At 50.0% G+C, this 20,719-nt stretch overlaps 1 protein-coding gene across 9 annotated transcripts in view; it reads left to right on the forward strand.

Annotated features, from left to right (window-relative positions):
- Positions 1-15,979, forward strand: part of SIL1 (SIL1 nucleotide exchange factor) — a 254,164-nt gene extending 238,185 nt beyond the window's left edge. For all 9 annotated transcript variants that reach the window (XM_070570772.1, XM_070570774.1, XM_070570775.1 and 6 more), the window contains 3 exons: positions 10,948-11,044; positions 11,517-11,681; positions 15,452-15,979. In XM_070570772.1, coding sequence (XP_070426873.1) covers positions 10,948-11,044; positions 11,517-11,681; positions 15,452-15,808 — 619 coding nt within the window. In that variant the 3' untranslated portion in view covers positions 15,809-15,979. The remainder of the gene's footprint in view (positions 1-10,947; positions 11,045-11,516; positions 11,682-15,451) is intronic.
- The last annotated feature ends 4,740 nt before the right edge of the window (positions 15,980-20,719 follow it).

Consider the following 20,719-nt stretch of genomic DNA (forward strand, 5'->3'; position numbering starts at 1 on the left):
TGATCCTTCCTCCCAGTCTCTCCCACTAGATTGTTAATTACATTTCTCCCTCATGGATTCTTTCTGTACTGGCTTTGTCTATCTAGCCAGAGGAGCTGAGAATGAGAAGCTAGGGCCACTCAGTGGGAGGTGGTACGTTCTTTTTGTCCCCTACCACAGGTAGCCCCTCCCACTTCTGAGAAGCCTGGAAATTCAGGGACTCTTGTCTTTCTTGGCAGAAAAGTAAAAATAATAATTTTCATTAAAGAGTATTATATATTGTGATAAAATAATTATTGTTTGAATACCTGGTATTTGCCAGGAATTGTCTAATCTCTTTGTATGTTACCACATTTCATCCCTGTAAGAATCTCATGATATAAATGTTATTAATCTCCATTTTAAAGATGAAGAAACAGAGATCCAAAGAGGTTTAGTAACTTCTCCCAGTCACATAGCTCAAAAACAGTGGAACTAGGACTTGAAGCCAGTTGTGATTTCGGAGCAGCTCTTATTCACTAGTTTGCTTACTGAGTTTGAGCTTTTTGGTGAAAGAAAAGTCCAGGTCATTGGCTCTTAGCTCACCAAAATCAAACTAACCTTGGGGTAAGGTGTCAGCTATTTACCCTCAGTGTAGAAGAGGCTTTCTGAATTGAGATTATAAAACTGGTGCAGAAGCAAGTCGGTGTGATACTGTGGGTCTTTATGTATCTGAGCTGCTGGAAATCTCCTTGGCAAAAAAACAAGACTGATAAATTCTTGACTTACTTTAATTCTTAACTCACTTTTCTGACAGTTTTATCTCTCAGAAATCTAAGGAAGCCATAAAGAAAAGGACTTCACTGAAATTATATTTGTAGCAACGAGAAGGATCTGGTTGGTGAAGTGAAAGTGTTGGGAACCTTAGCAGAAAGTGGCCATGTTTGGAGAAGTCAGGGGAAATGCAGAACTCTCTGAGTTTGGGGAAGAGCAGATTTTAGAATGTCCAGGAAAAAGTAGATATGTCTGGGCAAGAGCTTTGAAAGGAAGGATGACTTATCCTCTGAGAAATGAAATGTGCTTAATACAATCACAAGTGATTACTTCAAGGAACGAGAGAGGAGACACCTAAAGAGACCAGCATGGCCACATGGGGAGCAGTTAGACTTGCTTTTGTCTGAGATGAAAAAGGGACCTATAACCAAGAATGAATAGAGAAGAAAGGTGTAAACCTATGAGAACACTGTCAGGGACACTAGGTGGGTGAGACTTGGGATGCTAAGAACAAAAGGACCTGCCTGAGCAGTTAGTGTTCAGAGTGAGAGGAATGGCAAGGAAAGCGTTTGGCCACCTGCTTCAGTCAGATGATTCAACGTAGCAGATGACAGAGAGGGCATCGCCATCCTCTCTTCTATTTTGCCTTTGACTTCTCTTTTAAGGACAATGACCTTCCTGCCAGAAAGGTAAAACAAACATGGTTAAGAGCAACTTGAGCCCAAGAGTGTGAGTAAAGAGGAAAAGAGCTACTGGCTTCTCTAAATTAGTTTGGATCTGAAAAATCAAATGAAAACTTATGGACATTGTCTTGACACCTGTGTATGTGAATCTTTATGGCATCATGGGGGTTGAGAGAGGGGCAGGGAGACAGGATGGGTAACTGTTTTGGTTTTCAAAGTAATAGGGCAAGTTTTTGAGACGTGGTTTATGAGGATTTCTAAAAAGAAGAGATGATCTCTTGGAACTAGTGTGGGTTCTGTAAAAACAGGTCTTGCCAGACTACTTTAATGCTTAATTGTTCCCTCCCTCCCTCCCTTCCACAGAAAAGTACATCAATCTTACACATACAACTTGATGACTTATTAAAACTGAACAAACCCGTATAACCACCACCCAGATCAAGAAATAGAACTTTATCAGCACCTCCGAAGACTGTCTCATCCTCCCTCCCAATTCTAATTTCCTTTTTCAGAAAGATTTGCCAGCCTATGAGATTAAACCAATGTTATAGACACAGAGGGAGTTTGTAATTCATGAAAGCATTTGTCAGAATCTCATGATAATCGAATGGGGTCAGGTAGAGAAATGTTGATAAAGACATGTGGATTTGTAGCTCCTTGAGTGATCAGACCTTATAACATTTATTTGTAAGTGGTTCCGGGCCAGCCCAGTGGCGCACCGGTTAAGTGTGCACGTTCCACTTCTCAGTGGCCCAGGGTTGCCGGTTTGGATCCCGGGTGCGGACGTTGCACCGCGTGGCAAGCCATGCTGAAGTAGGCATCCCACATAGAAAGTAGAAGAAGATGGGCACCGATGTTAGCTCAGGGCCAGTCTTCCTCAGCAAAAAGAGGAGGATTGGCAGTAGATGTTAGCTCAGGACTAATCTTCCTCAAAAAAAAGAAAGAAAGAAAGAAAAAAAAAAAATGGTTCAGTGTCAACAGAGCCTTCACTGTAGTGATGTGCCAGAGAGCTCATGTCAGACTCTTTCCTGTCCAACCTGAATTCAGATTCTTATGTGAGGACATAGGAGCAGATGACACAGATCACAAAGGGGTAACCAACATGTTGAATGAATACATGACAGAATGAGGATCCCAAAGAATAGTGACAGGCTAGGGTGAGAGGCCCAGGTAGCAAAGTGATATTCTAAATTTTGTTGTTACTAAATTTTTTTTTCTTGCTTGAGGAAGATTCACCCTGAGCTAACATCAGTACCAGTATTCCCCTATTTTGTATGTGGTTTGCCGCCACAGCATGGTGGACAAGTGGTGTAGATCCACACCCAGGATCCAAACCTGTAAACCAGTGCTGCCAACGCAGAGTGTGCAAACTTAACCACCATGCACGGGGCTGGCCCCCAATTTTTAATTTTATAAATAACCCATATTTGTTGTTTCAGAAAATAAATCTCACCACCCAGAAACAAACATATGGTGTCATACCACCCATACCGTTTGTAACTTGCTTTTTGCCTGCTGGACATGTGTTCAAGACCATGTTGGGGAACTCTTGGCTCATCAGAGGAGTATAGCTTCCAGGGATTTGACCCAGGCAGGACCTGTGTGAGTCAGTTCTGTGACACTACTACCAAAAAACTAGATGTGGTCTGAGGCATTAGGAACAGAGTAGCCTCAGGGCAGAGGTAGCTGGGCCCACTGGACTCTCAAGGGTTTGGCCAGGCTGGAGCCCTGCAGGTAGGTTTGGGTACTACCTCTGAAGGGATTCCTCAGTACATGGAACAGGATCCCATAGAGAGTTGTCAAGGAGGCAAAAGATTTCAAGAGTCACACAGAGAATGCCTGTAGATCCCATGATGCCAGATTGTGATGGGAGGTTTTTCTAGGCCATTGGCTGCTTCTCAGTTTCAGAAGGGCTGACCTGTCAGGGCAGGATCAGACAACTCTTTCTATTTTGAGAGGGTAGATTTGGGACCAGTTTCATGAAAGCAGATTTCAGCTCAGTATTAGAAGATATTTTTCTAGCAATTGGAAGAGTTTAAAACTGTCATAAGGCTGCCTTGTTCAGTGGTCAGCCCCCTGTTGCTCTAGTCTTCAAGTACTAGGCAGCTAGTTATAAGAGATGCTGTAGTGGATAAAAGGTTGGGCATTGGGTCCAGTTATCCCAAATGCTGGTCCTCAGATCAAGTGGTAGGCCTGCTGATAAGAAGCATGTGGGGCATTTATGAAAAATTAGGTTTTTGAGCCCCATCTTCTGAGCTTCTGTTTCAGTACGTGCAGGGTAAGGGTTAGAATCTGTTGGAATTTTCAAAAAGTTCCCCAAGTGCTCCTTGGAGAAATGGCTGATTCCACGGCTGGTGCAGGAAAAGTACAATATCTTGTACAAGAACATCTTGTGCCAGAAAGTAAGAAAGTGCTCAAAAAATTATGGAAACATGTCAAAAAGACACAAAAGCCAGTATGAAAAGGCTCTGGTGATTAAATTAGGGGTAATTTGAGCATTGAAATAAATAATGATGGAAATGGATTATAACCCATAGATTAAATCCATGAATCCATACTGACATAAATGAATGAATGAACTGAATGAATAAATGAGGAAGAAGGAAAACTTCTTCTTTCAGGTAGAGTACCAACAAATACAGATTGAAGAAATAATGGAATTTGAATATCACCGTTAGACAAGCATCACAGTAGTAATTATTTTAAGCAAGAATTATCAATGAATGTCAGAACTAGTGGGTGAACGTTTGATGAGGAATAGGCTGTCTTTGTTTCTCAAAGTGTCTCCCCACAAAAAATGTTTATTAATTTCAAAGAGACTGATAGTATCTTTACAGTGGAGAAATCTGGCAGATACTACCATGACCAAGTAATCAAAGTGGACATGACCAGCTGTGGGCTTGACTGACCACGTGCCTCCTGATAGGATGCACCGAGAAAGACGCAACATTGCCTCTGTGGTATTTTTGCCAGCATGCATAACCTCAATCTAATGATGAAAAAAACGTCAGACAGATCCAGAGTGAGGGACATTCTACAGCTGGCCTGTGCTCTTCAAAACTGTCAGTGTCATGAAAGAGAAAGAAAAAAATATATGTAAACATATAGAGAGAGAGAAATGAAAAGGCAAATGTGATAAAATAACAGTTGGTGAATCTCAATGGGAGTTCTTTTACTATTTTGTAACTTTTGCATAAGTTGCTTTCCTGTGTAATTTTCTATAATTTTTTAAGTGCCCAGTCTGAAATGATTTGAGGGAAAAAGTGCCCCAGGTGATTGTGATGCAGAGCTATGTTTGAGAGCTACCAGATGTCTGTCAGGAAGATTCTTTGGTGCCCCTCCCTCTGAGGCCCCCTTATCTCTCCAGAGGTGGGCAGATTATCTGTGTGTGTGTGTGTGTGTGTGTGTGTGGCTGGAAGGAGGTCCTAGAGATACTCTTATGAGTGCTATCATTGTGGTGAATTGTGGGCATCTCACATTTGCTTACATGACAGGCTGCTAGTTGGGGACCATATATGAATGGCTCTGGTGATGCTCCTTCCCTTCCACAGCGTTCGGATGGAACTTCTGAGGAGCCCAATATAGTTCCCACCGCACTTAGGTGCTGTGAGGCTTGCTACAGTCCAGATATTTGGTTTCCCCTCATGCTTCACTTTCATGTGGAAGAGTTGTATGTGACATTCATTCTTTGGGGGGGTGAACCTATTCTGTTTTTATTCAGGTTGGTAATTGTCCATATCTTGATTGATTAATTGATTGCTTAACCCCATTGATCCCTAGATGGCAGGCAAGTAAAGATCCCTAACAAACCTACCTATTTCAGGATTACACCTCCTGCAAATCCTTGTGTTACATAGATGATCAAGTGCTAGGTCACAGACAAGGTGAGGCCACCAGAGAAGGAGTGTTTCTCTGAGCAAGAAAGTGAGCATACACAACTTCATCAGGCAGGATCACAAATGATTAAGCCTGACCACATATCCCCCTGAGATATGCCCCTTTTCCCCACTGTACAGCATCTTCTCAAGGAGCATTTCAGAACAATGGCAGTTTTTCCCTCTGTTATTAAGAGAGTGAAAAGAAATAATAATTGTCCTACTTAGAAATATTGTGAGAGCTCATGAGAGAGCACATACTCTGATGTGTCTCCAGTGTCCTGTGGAGAACCCTAAAGTGTAGGTTTGGACTGGGAACCTAGATGACTCAGGCTCTACTTCAGGGGTTTGACCTTAGTGCTTCCTCAGCCACTCTCTAACCAGTCAAGCTAATTCTTATTTCCCAATAGCTTTGCCTTTTTCAGTTTTTCTCTTTTTCCACTGATTCAAACTCTCTTTTCAGCCCTTGTTGTTCCAATCACCCCGAGCAGGATTTCTGTTTCTGTGCACACAACCCTTGTGCCAGCAGTGCCCACTTTGTGGCCTTGTGACCTGTATAGCTGCACAGGACTCCATACTGAAAAGGGCCCATGCTTGGTTTAATACTCTGCCCTCACCGTCATGAAATTCCTAATAGTTTTTGAACAAGGCCCCCACGTTTCCATTTTGCATTGGACCTGAAAATTATGTAGCCAGTCCTGAGTGCCAGGGATGGAGAAAGGCAGCTTCTGGATCTGAAGTGACCAGCATTCTCATGGGCCCCCTGGCTGGGCTTGGCTGCATACCCTGAGATCAGCTCTACTACTTGCCCCCCAATAACTCCCCACCCCCGCTGACACTTGCTCAGCTTTGGTTAGCTAAAACATGACCTCTGACCCTTGGCAGATTGCTCACATTCGTCATCCTGACCCAAACTGTTTGGTTTCTGCAAATGCAATCACTTCCATTTCTGCAATTCCTCCCCCACCCCCGATCCAAGATTTACAGAGTAGCAGCTGCTGCCGTCCCTCTGCACACAGACAGCTGACTCGCTTGCTGATTGTGAACATCCCAGTAATCCAAGTGCTAATGGTATTTATTCAGTCCAGCCGGCTTAGCTCTGAACAAGGTTTATTCTCATTTATCCCGTCGGAGACGAGCTACGTCCTTAAATATCCTTTTGTTGACTTTGAGCACACCAGCGCCACTGATGTCACTGAGGGGCATGCCAGGCCCCTGCCCTTTTAACTCACTCATATCCCCAACTGTCAGGGCACCCACCTTCCAGCCAGCAAGCACCCCCCCCCTCCCTGGCCCCACCCCAGGCAAGGGCTGCAGCTCTGGTCTTGAATCTGTAGGCTGGGAGGGGGATGAGGCCAGCATATATGTTCCTGAGGCATCTGGGCTGAATAAAGCTGTGTTCTCAAGGATATATAGTCTGGCCTCTCTGTGTAGCAAACCCACTATAATTATAATCTTTCAAGTCACGACATATTGGCTAGCATTTTGGTGTTCATTAGCTATTGTATCTTTTTTTTTAACCCAATGAAATTTGGGGGGTTTTTTGTTTGTTTTTTTGGTGAGGAAGATTGTTCCTGAGCTAACATCTGTGCCAGTCTTTCTCTGTTTTGTATGTGGGACGCTGCCACAGCATGACTTGATGAGTGGTATGTAGGTCCACACCCAGGATCCGAACCCATGAACCCTGGACCACCAAAGTGGAGTGCATGAACTTAACCACTACATCACTGGGTTGGGCCAGCTATTCTATCTGTAATACAAGGTAGTTTTGGCTCTGCCTCCCAGGTGAGGAAATTGAGGTGAAGGGACTTACCCAAGGTTATCAGCTGTTGTTCACAGGATTCTTACCAAAGGTTCTCCGGGCCCTGACCCTTGCACATCCCCTACACCTTACTCTGAGGTATTTTGGGCATGTCCTCCCCAAAAGCACAAAGCAGTAAGCATTCAGAACCCAAAGCTGAGCTACTTGGGGAGAGAGAGGTTCTGAGAGCATGTTGGTGTCTGTCTCTCCAGGGCAGATTGCTCGAGAAATGCCCGGCTCTGCTGTCCCTGCCTGGATGGACCGAGTGCCATCTTGAAATGCAGGCTTTGTCTTTCCCACCCTCCCTCTGCTGTGTTTCCTCAGCCCCTTGACTGGGCAGCCCTTGTTTTAAGCTGATCAGGAGAAAAGGCCAGGCAGGGTAGGGGCCCAGGGCTGCCAAGGCAGCGCTCAGCCATAGGCCCATGTTTGGCCCCTGGTCCCGCTCTATTCACCCAAGTCCTTCAGGACTCTGCTACAGGTGAAAAAGTAGATTTATTGCCTTATGAAAGTGATTTCAGCAAGTGACAAAACGCATCAGGCTTTCTCTTTTTCTCTGTGGTTTCATTTCTCCTGTGTATGAGCTCTCTGCTCTCCTACTCTGACGGGGCTTCCCTCCATGAAGATAGGGTAAGACCTGGCTGCTGTTGGCATGGCTGTAGGTGCTCCTGGCTTACAGCAACCTGCCTGGTGGAGAAGAGAACTTCTTTCTGTCCTGACTCCAGTGTAGAAGACTGAGGGGCTCTGATTGCTCCATCCTGGGAAACCCACTGAGGCCATGGTGATGAGTGACTGTGATGGTCCAGCACTGGGCCACAAGCCATCCCCTGTGGCCTGTGGAGTTGGGGTCTGCCCCATCAGGACCACAGGAGTGGGAGGAAGGGAGGAAAAGATGTCAGTACCAGGAGGTGGAGAAGAAGGGACGCTGGGCTGAAACAGGCACATACCACATAGCTAGAGCCAACCTGACCTGGGCATGGTGGGCTGTGCCTGGCTCAGAGTGTCCCCCTAGCTCTTCTCCTGTCCCCAGGGTTACCTGGTCTGGCCAAAAGTTATGTAGGCATTCATTCATTCACTCTGAAACCTGTGAGTAGAAGCTGGTGGTGTGGTCTCTTGCATGTGTGGATCCTGGCTTGATCAGTGCTAAGTGGCAGAGAGCAGGCTGAGCTTCCCCGAGGATCTGTCCTGCATGCGGGCCTTCTCTGAGCAACTTCCTGGCAGTAGCTTGCCTCTAGATCTTTCCTGGGACGGAGTGTTGTCAGGCCCTCTCTAACCCACATCAGGGCTCCTGTGACAAGAAGTACCAGGGAAGCCATACCTCTTATTGGCTTCTGGCATCTTTTCTTTACTCTCAGTCGGCTTATTCTTTCTCTGGAGGATCCCAGGGATTTGCCTACACAGGACATGCCCTCCCCTTTTACCCCTGATAGTTTGTTTCTTGTTGTTTATGCTTTGGTTCCCGTAGGAGTTTGAGCCTTCTCTCCTCTTCTACCAGCTGAGACCTGGGTGGACAGAGTCCAAGTCTTCTGCATGTTGTCTCTCCCCTTCCCCAGCACTACCTTGTGCTGGTGACAGGGTTGCTACTCTGGGAGGTGCTCAGGTCGGTCCCTGGATCTAGTGTGCTCAGGCCGGATCTCCTTGGATGTCCCCTCTGTTCCTGAGCTCTGATCTTGTCTTTGGGGCTGGCCTGGTGATTATCTTGTTTCCGGGTCTTGTTCTCAGTAGATCTGTAGACAAGGACGAAGCCTTGTGTGCTGTCTTTGGAGAGCCTTGTGTCTGCCGATCTGTGGGCCCATGAGGGATGGGGCTCCTTGGTAGTGTTCCGTGAGGCTGATGTGATGTCGGGCCTCACAGCCCTCCTTCCTTGGGAGGCAGCATTTGATGTTTGTGTGAATTTCTCAGTGTGGTCTTCATCTTTTCCTAGACCCTGCTTGTCGTGGGTGAGCATTCCTCAGGCACATGATGGCAGAGACAGCCGTAATTAGCTCATGCTTTGATGAAGCAGCTGCCTTTCTCAAGTTGGGGGAGCAAGGGGCAGGGGAGAGGCTCATCTCCCGGGCCCCCCTGCATCAGCACCCAGCTGCCTATCTGGTGAAGAGCTGTCAGCCTCCCCTCCCCGGAGAACCCAGGCCATCTCCAGGCTGCTCCTCAGACACGAGTGGGGTTGCAGTGGGACAGGCCAGCAGCACCGACCCTGCACGTCCTTTCTGGCTGAGAGGATGCAGAAGGATGCAGAGGGAAGAAGGTGCTTCCCCTTTTGCAGCAGGAAAACTAGCTCAGCATGCAAGGACTACTTTGAACCTCAAAGCTGGTGCCTGGTAAGAATAGAGAGGTGGGCCATCTAGGACTCACTTGGGCTTTATCACCATGCCATCTAGCCAGCTTTTATGGAGCACCTGCTGTGTGCCAGGCTCTCTCCTATAAGCAACAGTGTGCACACTCTCTTGTTACCTGCCTCCCCTTTTCTTTGGGTTTGGACCAGGAGCCAGCTCCCTCTGATTTGTCTACACCCTGCCTTACTCTCCAGGAGGCCATGAGGGCCCCCTGCTAAGGTTGGGGGTTAGGAGGAACAGGTGCTTTTGGGGTCTCCAGGGAGCTGGTGGCCATGCTAAGGTAAGGCAGCTAGAGCTAGGTAGAGACTTGATGCTCTTTGTGGACTCTCTGACCTGGCTCCACCCCTTGCAGCTGTCCTCAGGCTTTTTATGTGCCTGTAGCCTTTCTTCTCTGAGGCCTCATAAGGCTAGTGAGGGAGCCTTAACCTTATTCAAGGGCCTAACTACACAGGTCCCTGTTCTTGCCGCTTGCTCCTTAATTGATCACTAATTTGATGTTAGAAAGCAAGCAGCCTGCAAAAGGATATCCTGCTGGGGTTCCCAGCCGTGTTCCCTGCCTGGCACCTTGCCCTGATGGAGGTCTCACCCTGCAGGCCCTGCATCCTTTCATCCAGGAGGGCTGTGCCTGAAGAGTTTGTTTGAATCACCTCGCTCTTTCTCCAGCCCAGAATGGGTTTTGAGTGTTTCAGTGTTGCCATTTGTTGGTTGGTACAATCGTGGTTGTATACATGTATTTATTCATTCATTGCCTATTGTCCAGGGCCCCAAGGCCCCATGACATGGCAGGCACTGTGCTGAGCGCTGAGAATAAAGAGAGAGAGAAAATCACAGTAGCTGCTCTCATAGAATGCAGGGTCTGGTGGGGAGGCAGCTGAGTTGGTCATGTTTAGGATTTACTCAGGGATTCAGAGGCCTCCTGGATCTTGTTCTTCTTGCCTTCCTCTCATAAGCGTTTACTACAGGCTGTGTGTGCTCTCTGCCCAGGAGAGGAGGGAAGTGGAAAGGGTCCTTGCCCCTGGCCTGGAGGAGCTCCACACCCAGAGGGGAACAGATGTATTAGTAATAGCCTCGAGTGTGTGATGTGCCTGTGGTCATGGAAGGAGGAGCACCCAACACTGGCTTGGGGGGTGTACAGGGAGGATTTCCATAGGCGGGACACTGAAGTAGCACCTTTAGCATCAGAAGGATGTTAAAATGGGTACAGGTGATTTCCCTTCCCAAATCACCCCAGCCGGTTGGCTGCTGGGTAATGGGAGACTGGTATGGGAGCTCTTGGCCCATCATCTGTGCCATAGGCCATTTTACCCAGGTGGATCCACACCAATTAGTCTCTGTTTCCCCAGCTAACTTCTAGCTTGTCCAGAGTGGGAACCCTCCCCACCTTGTGCACCTTGTTTCTCCCTAGGGATGGCTGTTGTGGCGTCAGCTCCCTAACCACCAGGATCCCTGGGCTGGGCACAGTGGTGTGCCCCCGAGTTGGTGAGTAAGTGCAAAGTCACACCTTCGTGTTCTTCTCGCCCCGACAGCAACCCAAAGGTCCAGGTGGAGGCCATCGAGGGGGGAGCCCTGCAGAAACTGCTGGTCATCCTGGCTACGGAGCAGCCTCTCACTGCAAAGAAGAAGGTGTGTTTCTCTTCCCTTTCTCCTGCCCAGCTCCCAGCACACCTGTGGAGCCTGGACGGCAAGGGTCCCTTTCCAGGCAGTACATGTCACCCCTTGGGGCCTGAGTGGTCATGTGCTGCGTGGTGTAGGGGGAGAGGTCCCAGTCATCTAAAGCAGCATGGCAGCATGCCAAGGGGTCTGGAGGCCTGGGTTTGGCTCACACAGTGTAGTCTTGGGTCCCACCCCCTGCCTTCCTGCCCTGGGCTTCAGTTTATCTACGGGGTGATATCGAAGATGTCTGACGTCTCTCCTGGCTCTCTCAGACCTGGATTCTTGGGTGTAGCTATACCTGAGCGTCTTGGGTGGCGCCAGGAAGAATGGAGGCTGGGCTGGGGTAGTTGAGGCACCTCTGACTGCCTTTTCTGTGCCTCGGGGCAAGGCCAGATCTGTGTGGCCCCTCACCCCTCACCCATCTGGATCTGTGCCTCCCCAGGTCCTGTTTGCACTGTGCTCCTTACTGCGACACTTCCCCTATGCCCAACAGCAGTTTCTGAAGCTAGGGGGGCTGCAGGTCCTGAGGAGCCTGGTGCAGGAGAAGGGCACAGAGGTGCTGGCTGTGCGTGTGGTCACCCTGCTCTATGACCTGGTCACTGAGAAGGTGAGTGCCCAGGCCCGTCCTGCCTCCCCTTCACTTTACTTTGTGTTTCCTTCTGACCATTTGACCCTTGCGCCCTCCCACATCTCTTCCATCCATCCCTCCATTCTCGTGATGGAGAGCTCCTGAGCAGACATGCCAGCCTGAGCTAGACAGATGGGGATGCTGTGGGGCTTCCTCAGAGCCCCACACTCAGGATCTGAGACGTCAGGAAGGATCCTGTGGGAAATGACTGCTAAGCTGAAACCTGAGGCCTGGTGAGGAGGGGGAAGGGAGGAGGGGGCGCTGGCAGTGGTCAGGGCTATGTGTGCAAGCAGAGGGGTCAGCATGATCAAAGGCAGACGTAGCCAGGATCAGCCCTTCACAGAATGAAAGGTCATTTGGCTGAAGAATAGTGTGGGGTCATGAGGAGCAGGTGGATGGAGCGGCTGCACCTGAGAGCCATCACAGCAGCCAGGAGACCAAGGAGTCAGGGGCTGGAATGATGCTGAATCTTAAGATTCTAGAAAGCTGGAGTGCCTCCTCTGGGAGCTTTGGCTCTGGGCTGGGGCTCAGAGTGGCTGTCCTCAAGGGCCCTGGGGACCCCAGGTGCTTGCTGCCTGGGAGAAGACTTGATGCCTGGCCCACTTTGCTCTTTGTGAGCCTGAAAAGGTCTTAATTAAGGAGAGAGTAAAACCAGCCAGGCCTGGGTTCTTAATTCAGCTGCTGCAGAGAGCAGTGGTAGGGCTTTCTCAGCTGTCTCTCTGAGGCCACACAGCCAATTGCGATTGGTGGAGCAGGGCTGGGCAGCTGCTGGAACTGGTGCTGAGTGTTAGCGGCCTAGGGGTCCACCCTTCCTCCCTGCCCCCTCTCCTGCTCTATGAACCCCTCCTCGAGGCCTCAGGCTGAGGGTCAGTGTTGTCTATCGCTGCTTCTCTCTGTCAGCTGTTTGCTTTTGTGTATGTGCTCCCATTCTCCTGCTCTCCCGCTCTTGCTCTCTCAGTCTTTCTGCCTCTGTCCCTCTTAGCCTGTCTTGTTTCTCAGTCTGTTTCTCTCTCTCTCTGTCCTCCCGCCTCTCCAAGCTGCAGAAACCCAGTTTCTCAGACCAGCGGGCAGCCATGTGGTGTTCACATCCAATTAATAAGGCCTGGGCACAGTTGACATCCTGGGTGTGGGCCAGCGAGCCTGCAGAAGGACATGTACATTGGCTTGGCATTTCCCAGGAGAAACTGATCTCTTTCCTCTGGTGTCTTGAGTGTCTCTTTGCTGCCCCAACCCTGGTCTGGTGGGCACTGTGACACTGGCTCATCCCCAGAGAGCAGCCACTGGGCAGTCTCACCAAGACTGCCCTGAGTCTGACCCTGGGAGCCTGCCTTTGAGCCTTTAGGGTGCTGCAAAGATCAGGAAGGGACTTTCATCTCCTTGCAAACAGTATAGAGACAGTCATCCTTCTGCAGGGAGGAGGACAGTGGAGGAGTTCCAGCCAGAGAGCTTTAGAACAGACATCAGCCATACTCTATGCTTGAGGCAGTCAGCGCTTCTCTGTTCTTGTGGCTCCTCAGAAAGAGTGAAGAACTAGCTAAACTGGGGATGGGTCCATAGCTGCCTGAAGGCGGAGGTGTGGCTATTGCCGTTTGGGGCACCATGCACCTCAAGGGCACTGTTGGGATGGGGAGGAGGCAGCTGAACCACAGAATTCCCATGGAAGTGTGGACCTCCCTCTCAGATTGCTGCTTCTGCACAAAGGGAGGCCAGCCTGTGGTTGTGAGCCCGTGTCCTCTCACACCTCCGTGGAGCTGAAGAGCTACAGGGGTGATCCACCTGCCAGTTCCTTCCACAAATGTTGACTGGGTGTCTGTCCTTCCAATGCTGTGCCAAGTCCATGGTCTCTGCCCTCCTGGTGCTTTCAGGCAGACGTTTATCAGAGAATCACCCAGAGCATATAGGTCATGGAGGCCTACCTCTGATCAGGGCCCTGACCTCTTTTGGGGAGTCTGGGGAGGCGCTGAGATCTGAGAGGTGAGCCGAGTTAACTATGGAGTCAGAGTTGGGTAAGAATGCGCCTTGAAGTGGGAGCTACACTTCCAAAGGCCCTGGGGAAGAGTTACTGTGACAGGTGCCAGAGTGAGGGCATGTGTGGGGACGAGGCCAAGTGCCGGCAGGGGCAGATCCTGCAGAAGTCCCAGGGAAGGGGTTTAGTCTTGATCATCAGAAATGGAAGGTTGTGAAGGGTTTGGGGCTGGGCAGCACTGTCTGCCATCAGAGGACGGGAGGAGGCAGGTTGTGAGCTGGAGGCAGTGGACTGCAAAAGTGCAGTGAGGAGCGGGGTGCACAGAGCAAAGACAGAGAGCTGGGAGGATTGGGGTGTGTTTTGGAGGTTGAGCCGGCAGGACTTGGGGGTAATTAGGAGAGCACTTCAGATGCTTCTCAGCCTTTTCTGTCCCAGGATGCTGACCCCCACCTCTCCCCTACTTCCTCTGCTAGCCCCGATGGGCCCCAAGGCCATCAGGTGGTCCGCTGTGGCCCTTGATCTTTTCCTGGACTTCCCTTTTGCCTTCCCTATCATCTGCATGCCTCATTCTCACCTGGAGTTAGGGCAGAGATTCCTTCTTTCTTCTTGCAGGTACATTTAGAAGAGCCAGTGTGGGATATCTTTGCCCCCTGCCAACCCTCCATCTCTATGTAGCCTTCCTCTGACATTTGAAATAAGCTGATAACTTGTCAGGCTTCTGGTGTTTCCTTTCCTGCCTGTGGCAGCCTGACAGGATTAGTTCCCACCATATTCTGCTGATAGGGCTGTGTTTCTGCACTTTATAGACATGGGCCGAGCATATGACTTCCTACCCAGACTTTCCTCAACTCCCCAGGCCCTGGGCATAAAGGCCACCCTCGTTAGAGGGACACCCAGGGTTCTGTGTGTTCTGAGCCCCAGCCGAGCCCTCGGGCCCTTGTGCCCCATAGACCAGCACAACCTGCCATTCTTCAACCATGAGATTGGCTCAGCCCTGTTGTTTAACTCTCCTGTGTGTGGAGCCTTCACCCTTGTCCACTTGGACAACTCTCACACCTCAAGACTCAGAGAAATGCCATCCTCTTCTATCCCCCATGTCCTGACTCCTCTGAGGGAGTGGATCTGTAGTGGTAATGATGGCGATGTTGTTGATATAGCTAACATTTGTTGAGTTGTAGATGGTGTAATAACACTTGATATCAAATCTCACATTGTTGGGTATGCTCTTTGTTCTGGACACTGGCTGCATGTTCACTATCCCATTGAGTCCTCCTAACGATCCTGAAGGGGTCATATCATCTCCATCTAGAGATGATGACATTGGGTTTTAGGGAGGCTAAGTGCCAGCCCAAGATTATTCAGCTATCAGTGGGGGAGGAGGAATTTGAACCCAGACTGTCTGCCTCCACATTACACTGCTGAACTAAATTTATCATGCTCTTTAGGAATTATTTGGTGAATTTTTATTCTCCTGTTAGACCCTGAGCTCCTTGAGGGCAGGGATGTGTCTCCATCTTGGTTTCTCCAGCACCTGGCACATTGTGCAGTTGTTTTTGATGAGTGTCTGGAAGGACAGATGGGTGGATGGGGAAGCACGTGTGAAGCCATGAATCCAGCTGGCCTTCTCCCATGAAGGGCTTTGAGGCCCAAGGGGATGAAGGAAGAGGGTGTGAACTCACGGGTCAGCCACATGCCTTTGTATCTGAAGGGCAGCGCTGACTGCTCTCTGTGTGTTCTCTCCCCCTCCCACCCCGTCCCTGGTGCCTGGCTGTGCGGATGGCAGATGTTTGCCGAGGAGGAAGCCAAGCTGACCCGAGAGATGTCCCCAGAGAAGCTGCAGCAGTATCGCCAGGTGCACCTCCTGCCAGGCCTGCGGGAACAGGGCTGGTGTGAGATCACTGCCCACCTCCTGGCACTGCCTGAGCATGATGCCCGTGAAAAGGTGCTGCAGACACTGGGCGCCCTCCTGGCCACCTGCCGGGACCGCTTCCGTCAGGACCCCCAGCTCAGCAGGATGCTGGCCAGCCTGCAGGCGGAGTACCAGGCACTGGCTACCCTGGAGCTCCAAGATGGCGAGGATGAGGGCTACTTCCGGGAACTGCTGGGCTCCATCAACAGCTTGCTGAAGGAACTGAGATGAGGCGCCCACCCAACACTGAGACTAGACTGGGATGCTGCTAGCAAGGCTGAAGGGCACCAGCTTTGGTGGGCTCTTCAGGGGACACCAGACAAGAGGGAGGACTTCCCTGCTGAGGCCTGGGTATCATCTGGGCAGTGCTAGCTTGGCCATTAAATAGAGACATGAAGGCCATTGTCTGTCCGTCTACTGTATGTCTGTGCACACTGGGCACAGCCCTGTGGTTGGGGGGCTGTGTGTGAGAGCCCCCCAGGGTAGATAGGTGGATCATTGGGTGATAGGCTCCTGAGGGCCCCTAGTGACATGCTGGATGGTCAGCCGAGGGCATCCAGTAACAGACTCCATGGGAAAGATCTGGGTTCAGGAGTTGGAAAACCCTGGCTGGAACCCAGCTCTTTACCACCCAGTAGCTCTGTGACTTTGGGAAGTCACTTAACTTCCCTGAGCCTTTTTCCTCATCTGTCAAAGGAGAATGCCATTAAATGAGAGAAAACATGCAGAAAGCACTACACCAGTACCTGGCACCCGTGCTTGTTCCTTCCCCCACCTGGCCATGAAGGGAGGTCTAGGGGATCCTCTCACTGCCCCTTCCACCCTGTGCCCAAGTAATAGTTTCAAGGCCACTGGCCCTGGCAGAAGCCTGAGGACATCTCCACACGCAGGGATGTTGTGTCAGCCCAGGCAGCTGATGCTAGGCTGGAGCAGTTGGGGCCTGGGTGATGGAAGGACACGGGGCTGGCTTGCTGCACTCTGGAGGCCCTTGGGTACAGGCCTCGCTCTGGGAGAGGAGTGATCTTGCTAAAGCTGGTAGTGGGAACCCAGGCCTGCCAGGCCCACTGGATGGGGCAGAAGTGCCTCTCTCTGCCCTTGCCTCTCTCCTGTGTCTGTGCTGAGCTGGGCCGAGCCTAAGGAGGAGGCCTCAGAGGCGGGGGCAGCCGAGCCTGGCAAGCCTTGGCCCCCACCCCAGAGAGGCTGAGCGCCAGGCTGGGAGCCTGCTGTGGGTTGCCACGGCAACCTCAGCTCTGGGCTTTCCTGATTTGGATTCTGGTGCGTTTGTTTTTCAGCCTTTCCCAATGCACCAGAGTGCTGCTCAGGCAACCCCTCCCAGCCGCCATGTAGAAATCTCCCCCTCCTGGCCTTGCACATAGAAATTTAAGCCTCACTGGGCTGAGGGGAAACTGAGGCCCAAAGAAACATGGAGTAGTAGGTAGCATTTTTCCCTGCAGTCCCTTTGCTCAGCCTCAGGTCCTCTCCTGCCCACCTCACGCCACAATACCGAGGAAGCTTGAGAGAGAGAGAGCCGTTGCCTACACAGAGCCCTCCCAGGAGAGTAGGAGGGAAGCAGGAAACCGTTTTGCCAGGGTAGGAAGCCTCAGGGCTCGGGCATAGCTGGGATCAGACCTGAAGTCTACCAAGTGTTGGGTACTTACTGCCTCACTGCCTTTAAAACTTCTCAGTAGCCTTCGAAGTACACTTTATAGATGAGGAAATCATGGCTCAGAGAGGCTACATGATCAGCCTGAGGTCACACAGCTTCTGAGTGGCAGAGCTGGGATTTGCTGGGCTGATCATGCTGTGGTGGAAGCCTTCAATGTGCAGCTCAGAAGGGCATAATGTTTAATTTGACAGGCAGTGGTGGGAGGACCAGGAGAGATGGCAGAGCAACTGTTCTGTGGCAGAGCAGGGCAAGGTTCAGAAAGGAGGTGTTGGCGCCTGGCTAAGGCCCAGGTCAAGAGTCACTTTAAAGATAGTGTCAGCAGACTCTGCAGGTGGATTTGAGAAAGAAGGACCGTGAGAGGTGGGAGAATGGGGCTGCCCTGGCACATGTGGGAGAGAGGAGGGCTTGGGGTTGGGGGCAAGTCTGGTCTGGGCCTCCTCCTGGCAGAGGTGAGCACTGAGGCTGTGGTGCAGGTGTGCTCTTTGAGCAAGGGCTTCAAGAATGTGAGGGAGGCCCTGGGCAGTATCAGGCTGGGCTGGGGATCTCCAGAGCCCTTGAGGCCTCTGTAACCACCAGGGTCTGATCTGGGATATGGGGAGGGATCCCCATGGAAGGAGTGCACCAGTGGAGGCCTGATTTAGGACCCTGGGATCTCTTTTACCCTCAGGTATGCTGCACAAAACAGCATATCTGTAAAGCAGAAAGGAGACTTTGGGCCACAAGCTCTTGGGTGGTCCCTAGGGCTGAAATGAGGGGAGCCAGACCAGTGCCAGGCTGCTGAGACCACAGGCCAGGTGGTGGGACTGCTGCTACCCTCTTCTCCTCTCCACATACGCCTAGACAAGGCATCAGGGAGGCTCAATTTTGGTCTGCAGTCTGTCTTCTTGCTGATCCCATTCGGGTTTGTCCTGGGCCTCTGATTTCTTGGTCCTGGGCCCTGAAGCAGACCCTCCTAGGAGACAGGCAGCAGTGTGACCCAGGGCTCAGGCTTGGGCTGCTTGGATGTGGGCTCTGATTCCATCACCCAATTCATCATGACTGTTGTCTGAAGGTCTAGAAGGAGCCTTCTCTGCCTTCACTTTGGGTGCTATCCTGGGAACTGTGGCCAAGGAGTGTGACCTGGGCTCAAAGTTAGGCAGAAAATGGTAATGGGGGGCCATAGCCCTCAGAATTCGGGGTGATGTGACTGCTTCCAGCCAGGGCCTGGAGGCTGCTTTCCTTTTCTCCCACCCCGTCACATGGTGGGACCACAGGGCTCTTGGCCTTCTGGCAAGGACTGGACTGAGAGCTGTGACTGGCAGACACCCCGTCGGCCCTGGATGACTGTTGGTTCCCTGCTCCTTGACTGGGCTGAATTAGGTCCTCTATGTGGGAGGATGACAGTGACAGGGTGTGGGATGGTGATCCTGGGTCCTCACCCCATTCCTCAGCAGGCCTGGTTTTTATTAATTCATTTGTTCATTCTTTTATTTAAATTGTATTTATTGAGCACTTACTCTGTTAGGCCCCAGGGTTCTGAGATTGGTGAGTCATAGGCCCTGCTGTCAGGGAGCTCACAGTCTGGTAGGGGAAGCAGTTGCAGCGTGACATGTACTGTGATGGGGGGAGGCCTTGGTCAGTTGGAGCCGAGGAGGCCCCTGACCAAGTTGAGGAGGTCAGGGAAGGCTTCCCAGAGCCTTGTTGCTGTGGTGAGAACAGGCAACAGGGGCAAGGGCAGAAGCAGGAGCCCAGTGTGGATCTATTGCAGAATCCAGGTGAGAGCTGATGCAGTTTGAACCAGGGTGATGATAGAGAAGGTGGTGTGAAGTCCTCAGAGTCCAGATATGTTTTAAAGATAGAGCTGAGAGGACGTGCGGACCAACAGCATGTGGCATAGAAGGAAAGAAGAGTCAAGGATGAAGTCTCACTTGGCCGCTTGAGCACATGGGTGTGTGGAGGTGCTGTATACAAAAGTGGGAAGAGAGAAGAGTAGGGAAAAAAGATTGAGACTTTGTGTGGACATTGTTTTTGGACATGTTTATGTTGAGATATCAAGTGACCATCAAGTAGGGTTGTTGAGTAGACAGTGGAGATAGAGTCTGGAGCCTAAGGAAGAGGCCACGTGTGAAGAGAGAAACATGGAAGCAGTGTGTGCGGGAGCCAGCTCATAGTGTGTAAGCCGTGTGGGTATCAGGAACATTGCGAGCTAGCCGTTAAACACAGCCATTATTAAAAACCGAATTATATAAACTTACAGTTAAATAATATGTTAGTAAAGCAAAGGTGGGGCCAGCCCCGTGGCAAAGTGGTAAAGTTTGCACACTCTGCTTCGGCGGCCCAGGGTTTCGCTGGTTTGGATCCTGGGCACAGGGCACCGCTCATCAGGTCATGTTGAGGTGGCGTCACACGTAGCACAACCAGAGGCGCTTACAACTAGAATATACAACCATGTACTGGGGGGCTTTGGGGAGAAGAAGAGGAAGAAAAAAAAAGATTGGCAACAGATTTTAGCTCAGGTGCTAATCTTTAAAAAAAAAAAAAAGCAAAGGTAATTTTTAAAAACTAGCAAGAGCAAATTACACCCAAGTAAAGCAAAAGAAAAGGAAATAATAAAGATAACAGCAGAAATCAATAAAATTTAAGACAGAAAAATTAGAGAAAATTAATGAAAAGATGATTCATTGAAAAAAGAAGACACGAATTACCAATATCAGGAATTAAAGAGGGGATATCACTATAGAGTCTACAAGCACTAACAGGATCATAAGTGAATACTAAGAACGACTCTAGGTCCATAAATTTGACAACTTAGAAGAAATGACAGATCAATTCTTTGGAAAACAGTTGTCTTTCACTGCATTAGTTTTCTATTGCTTGCTATAAAAAATTACCATGAACTTGTGCCTTATTTCAACCTGGATTTATGATCTTACAGTTCAGTAGGTCAGAAGTCTGATGCAGTTCTCACAGGGCAAAAATCAAAGTCATCCACAGGGCTGCATTCCTTCCTATGGGCTCTGAGCAGGATCCACTTCCTTGCCTTTTCCAGCTCCTAGAGGTTGCCTGCATTCCTTGATTTGTGGACCCTTTCTCCATCTTCAAAGCTAACAAAACCAAGTCAAGTTCTCAGATGACCTCACTCTGACTTACTCTTCTACCTCCCTTTTCCACTGTAAGGCCCCTTGTGATTACATTGGGCCCACCTGGATAATCCAGGATATTCTCCCTATTTTAAAATCAGCCAATTAGCAACCTTAATTCCATCTGCAACCTTAATTTCTTTTTGCCACACAACATAACAATGGTTATGTGGTTATGGTTATGGTAAATGGTCACAGGTTCCAGGGAGGAGTATGTAATGTCCTTGGGGAGCCGTTATTCTGCTCCCACAAACACAAACTACCAAAACTCACTCAAGAATAAATAGATAGCCTGTGTAGTCCTATATCTATTAAAGAAATTGAATTCTTAGCTTAAAATCTTCCCACAAAGAAAAC

Source organism: Equus przewalskii, chromosome 13, assembly GCF_037783145.1.
Source record: "Equus przewalskii isolate Varuska chromosome 13, EquPr2, whole genome shotgun sequence".
In the NCBI taxonomy this organism is placed as follows: domain Eukaryota; kingdom Metazoa; phylum Chordata; class Mammalia; order Perissodactyla; family Equidae; genus Equus; species Equus przewalskii.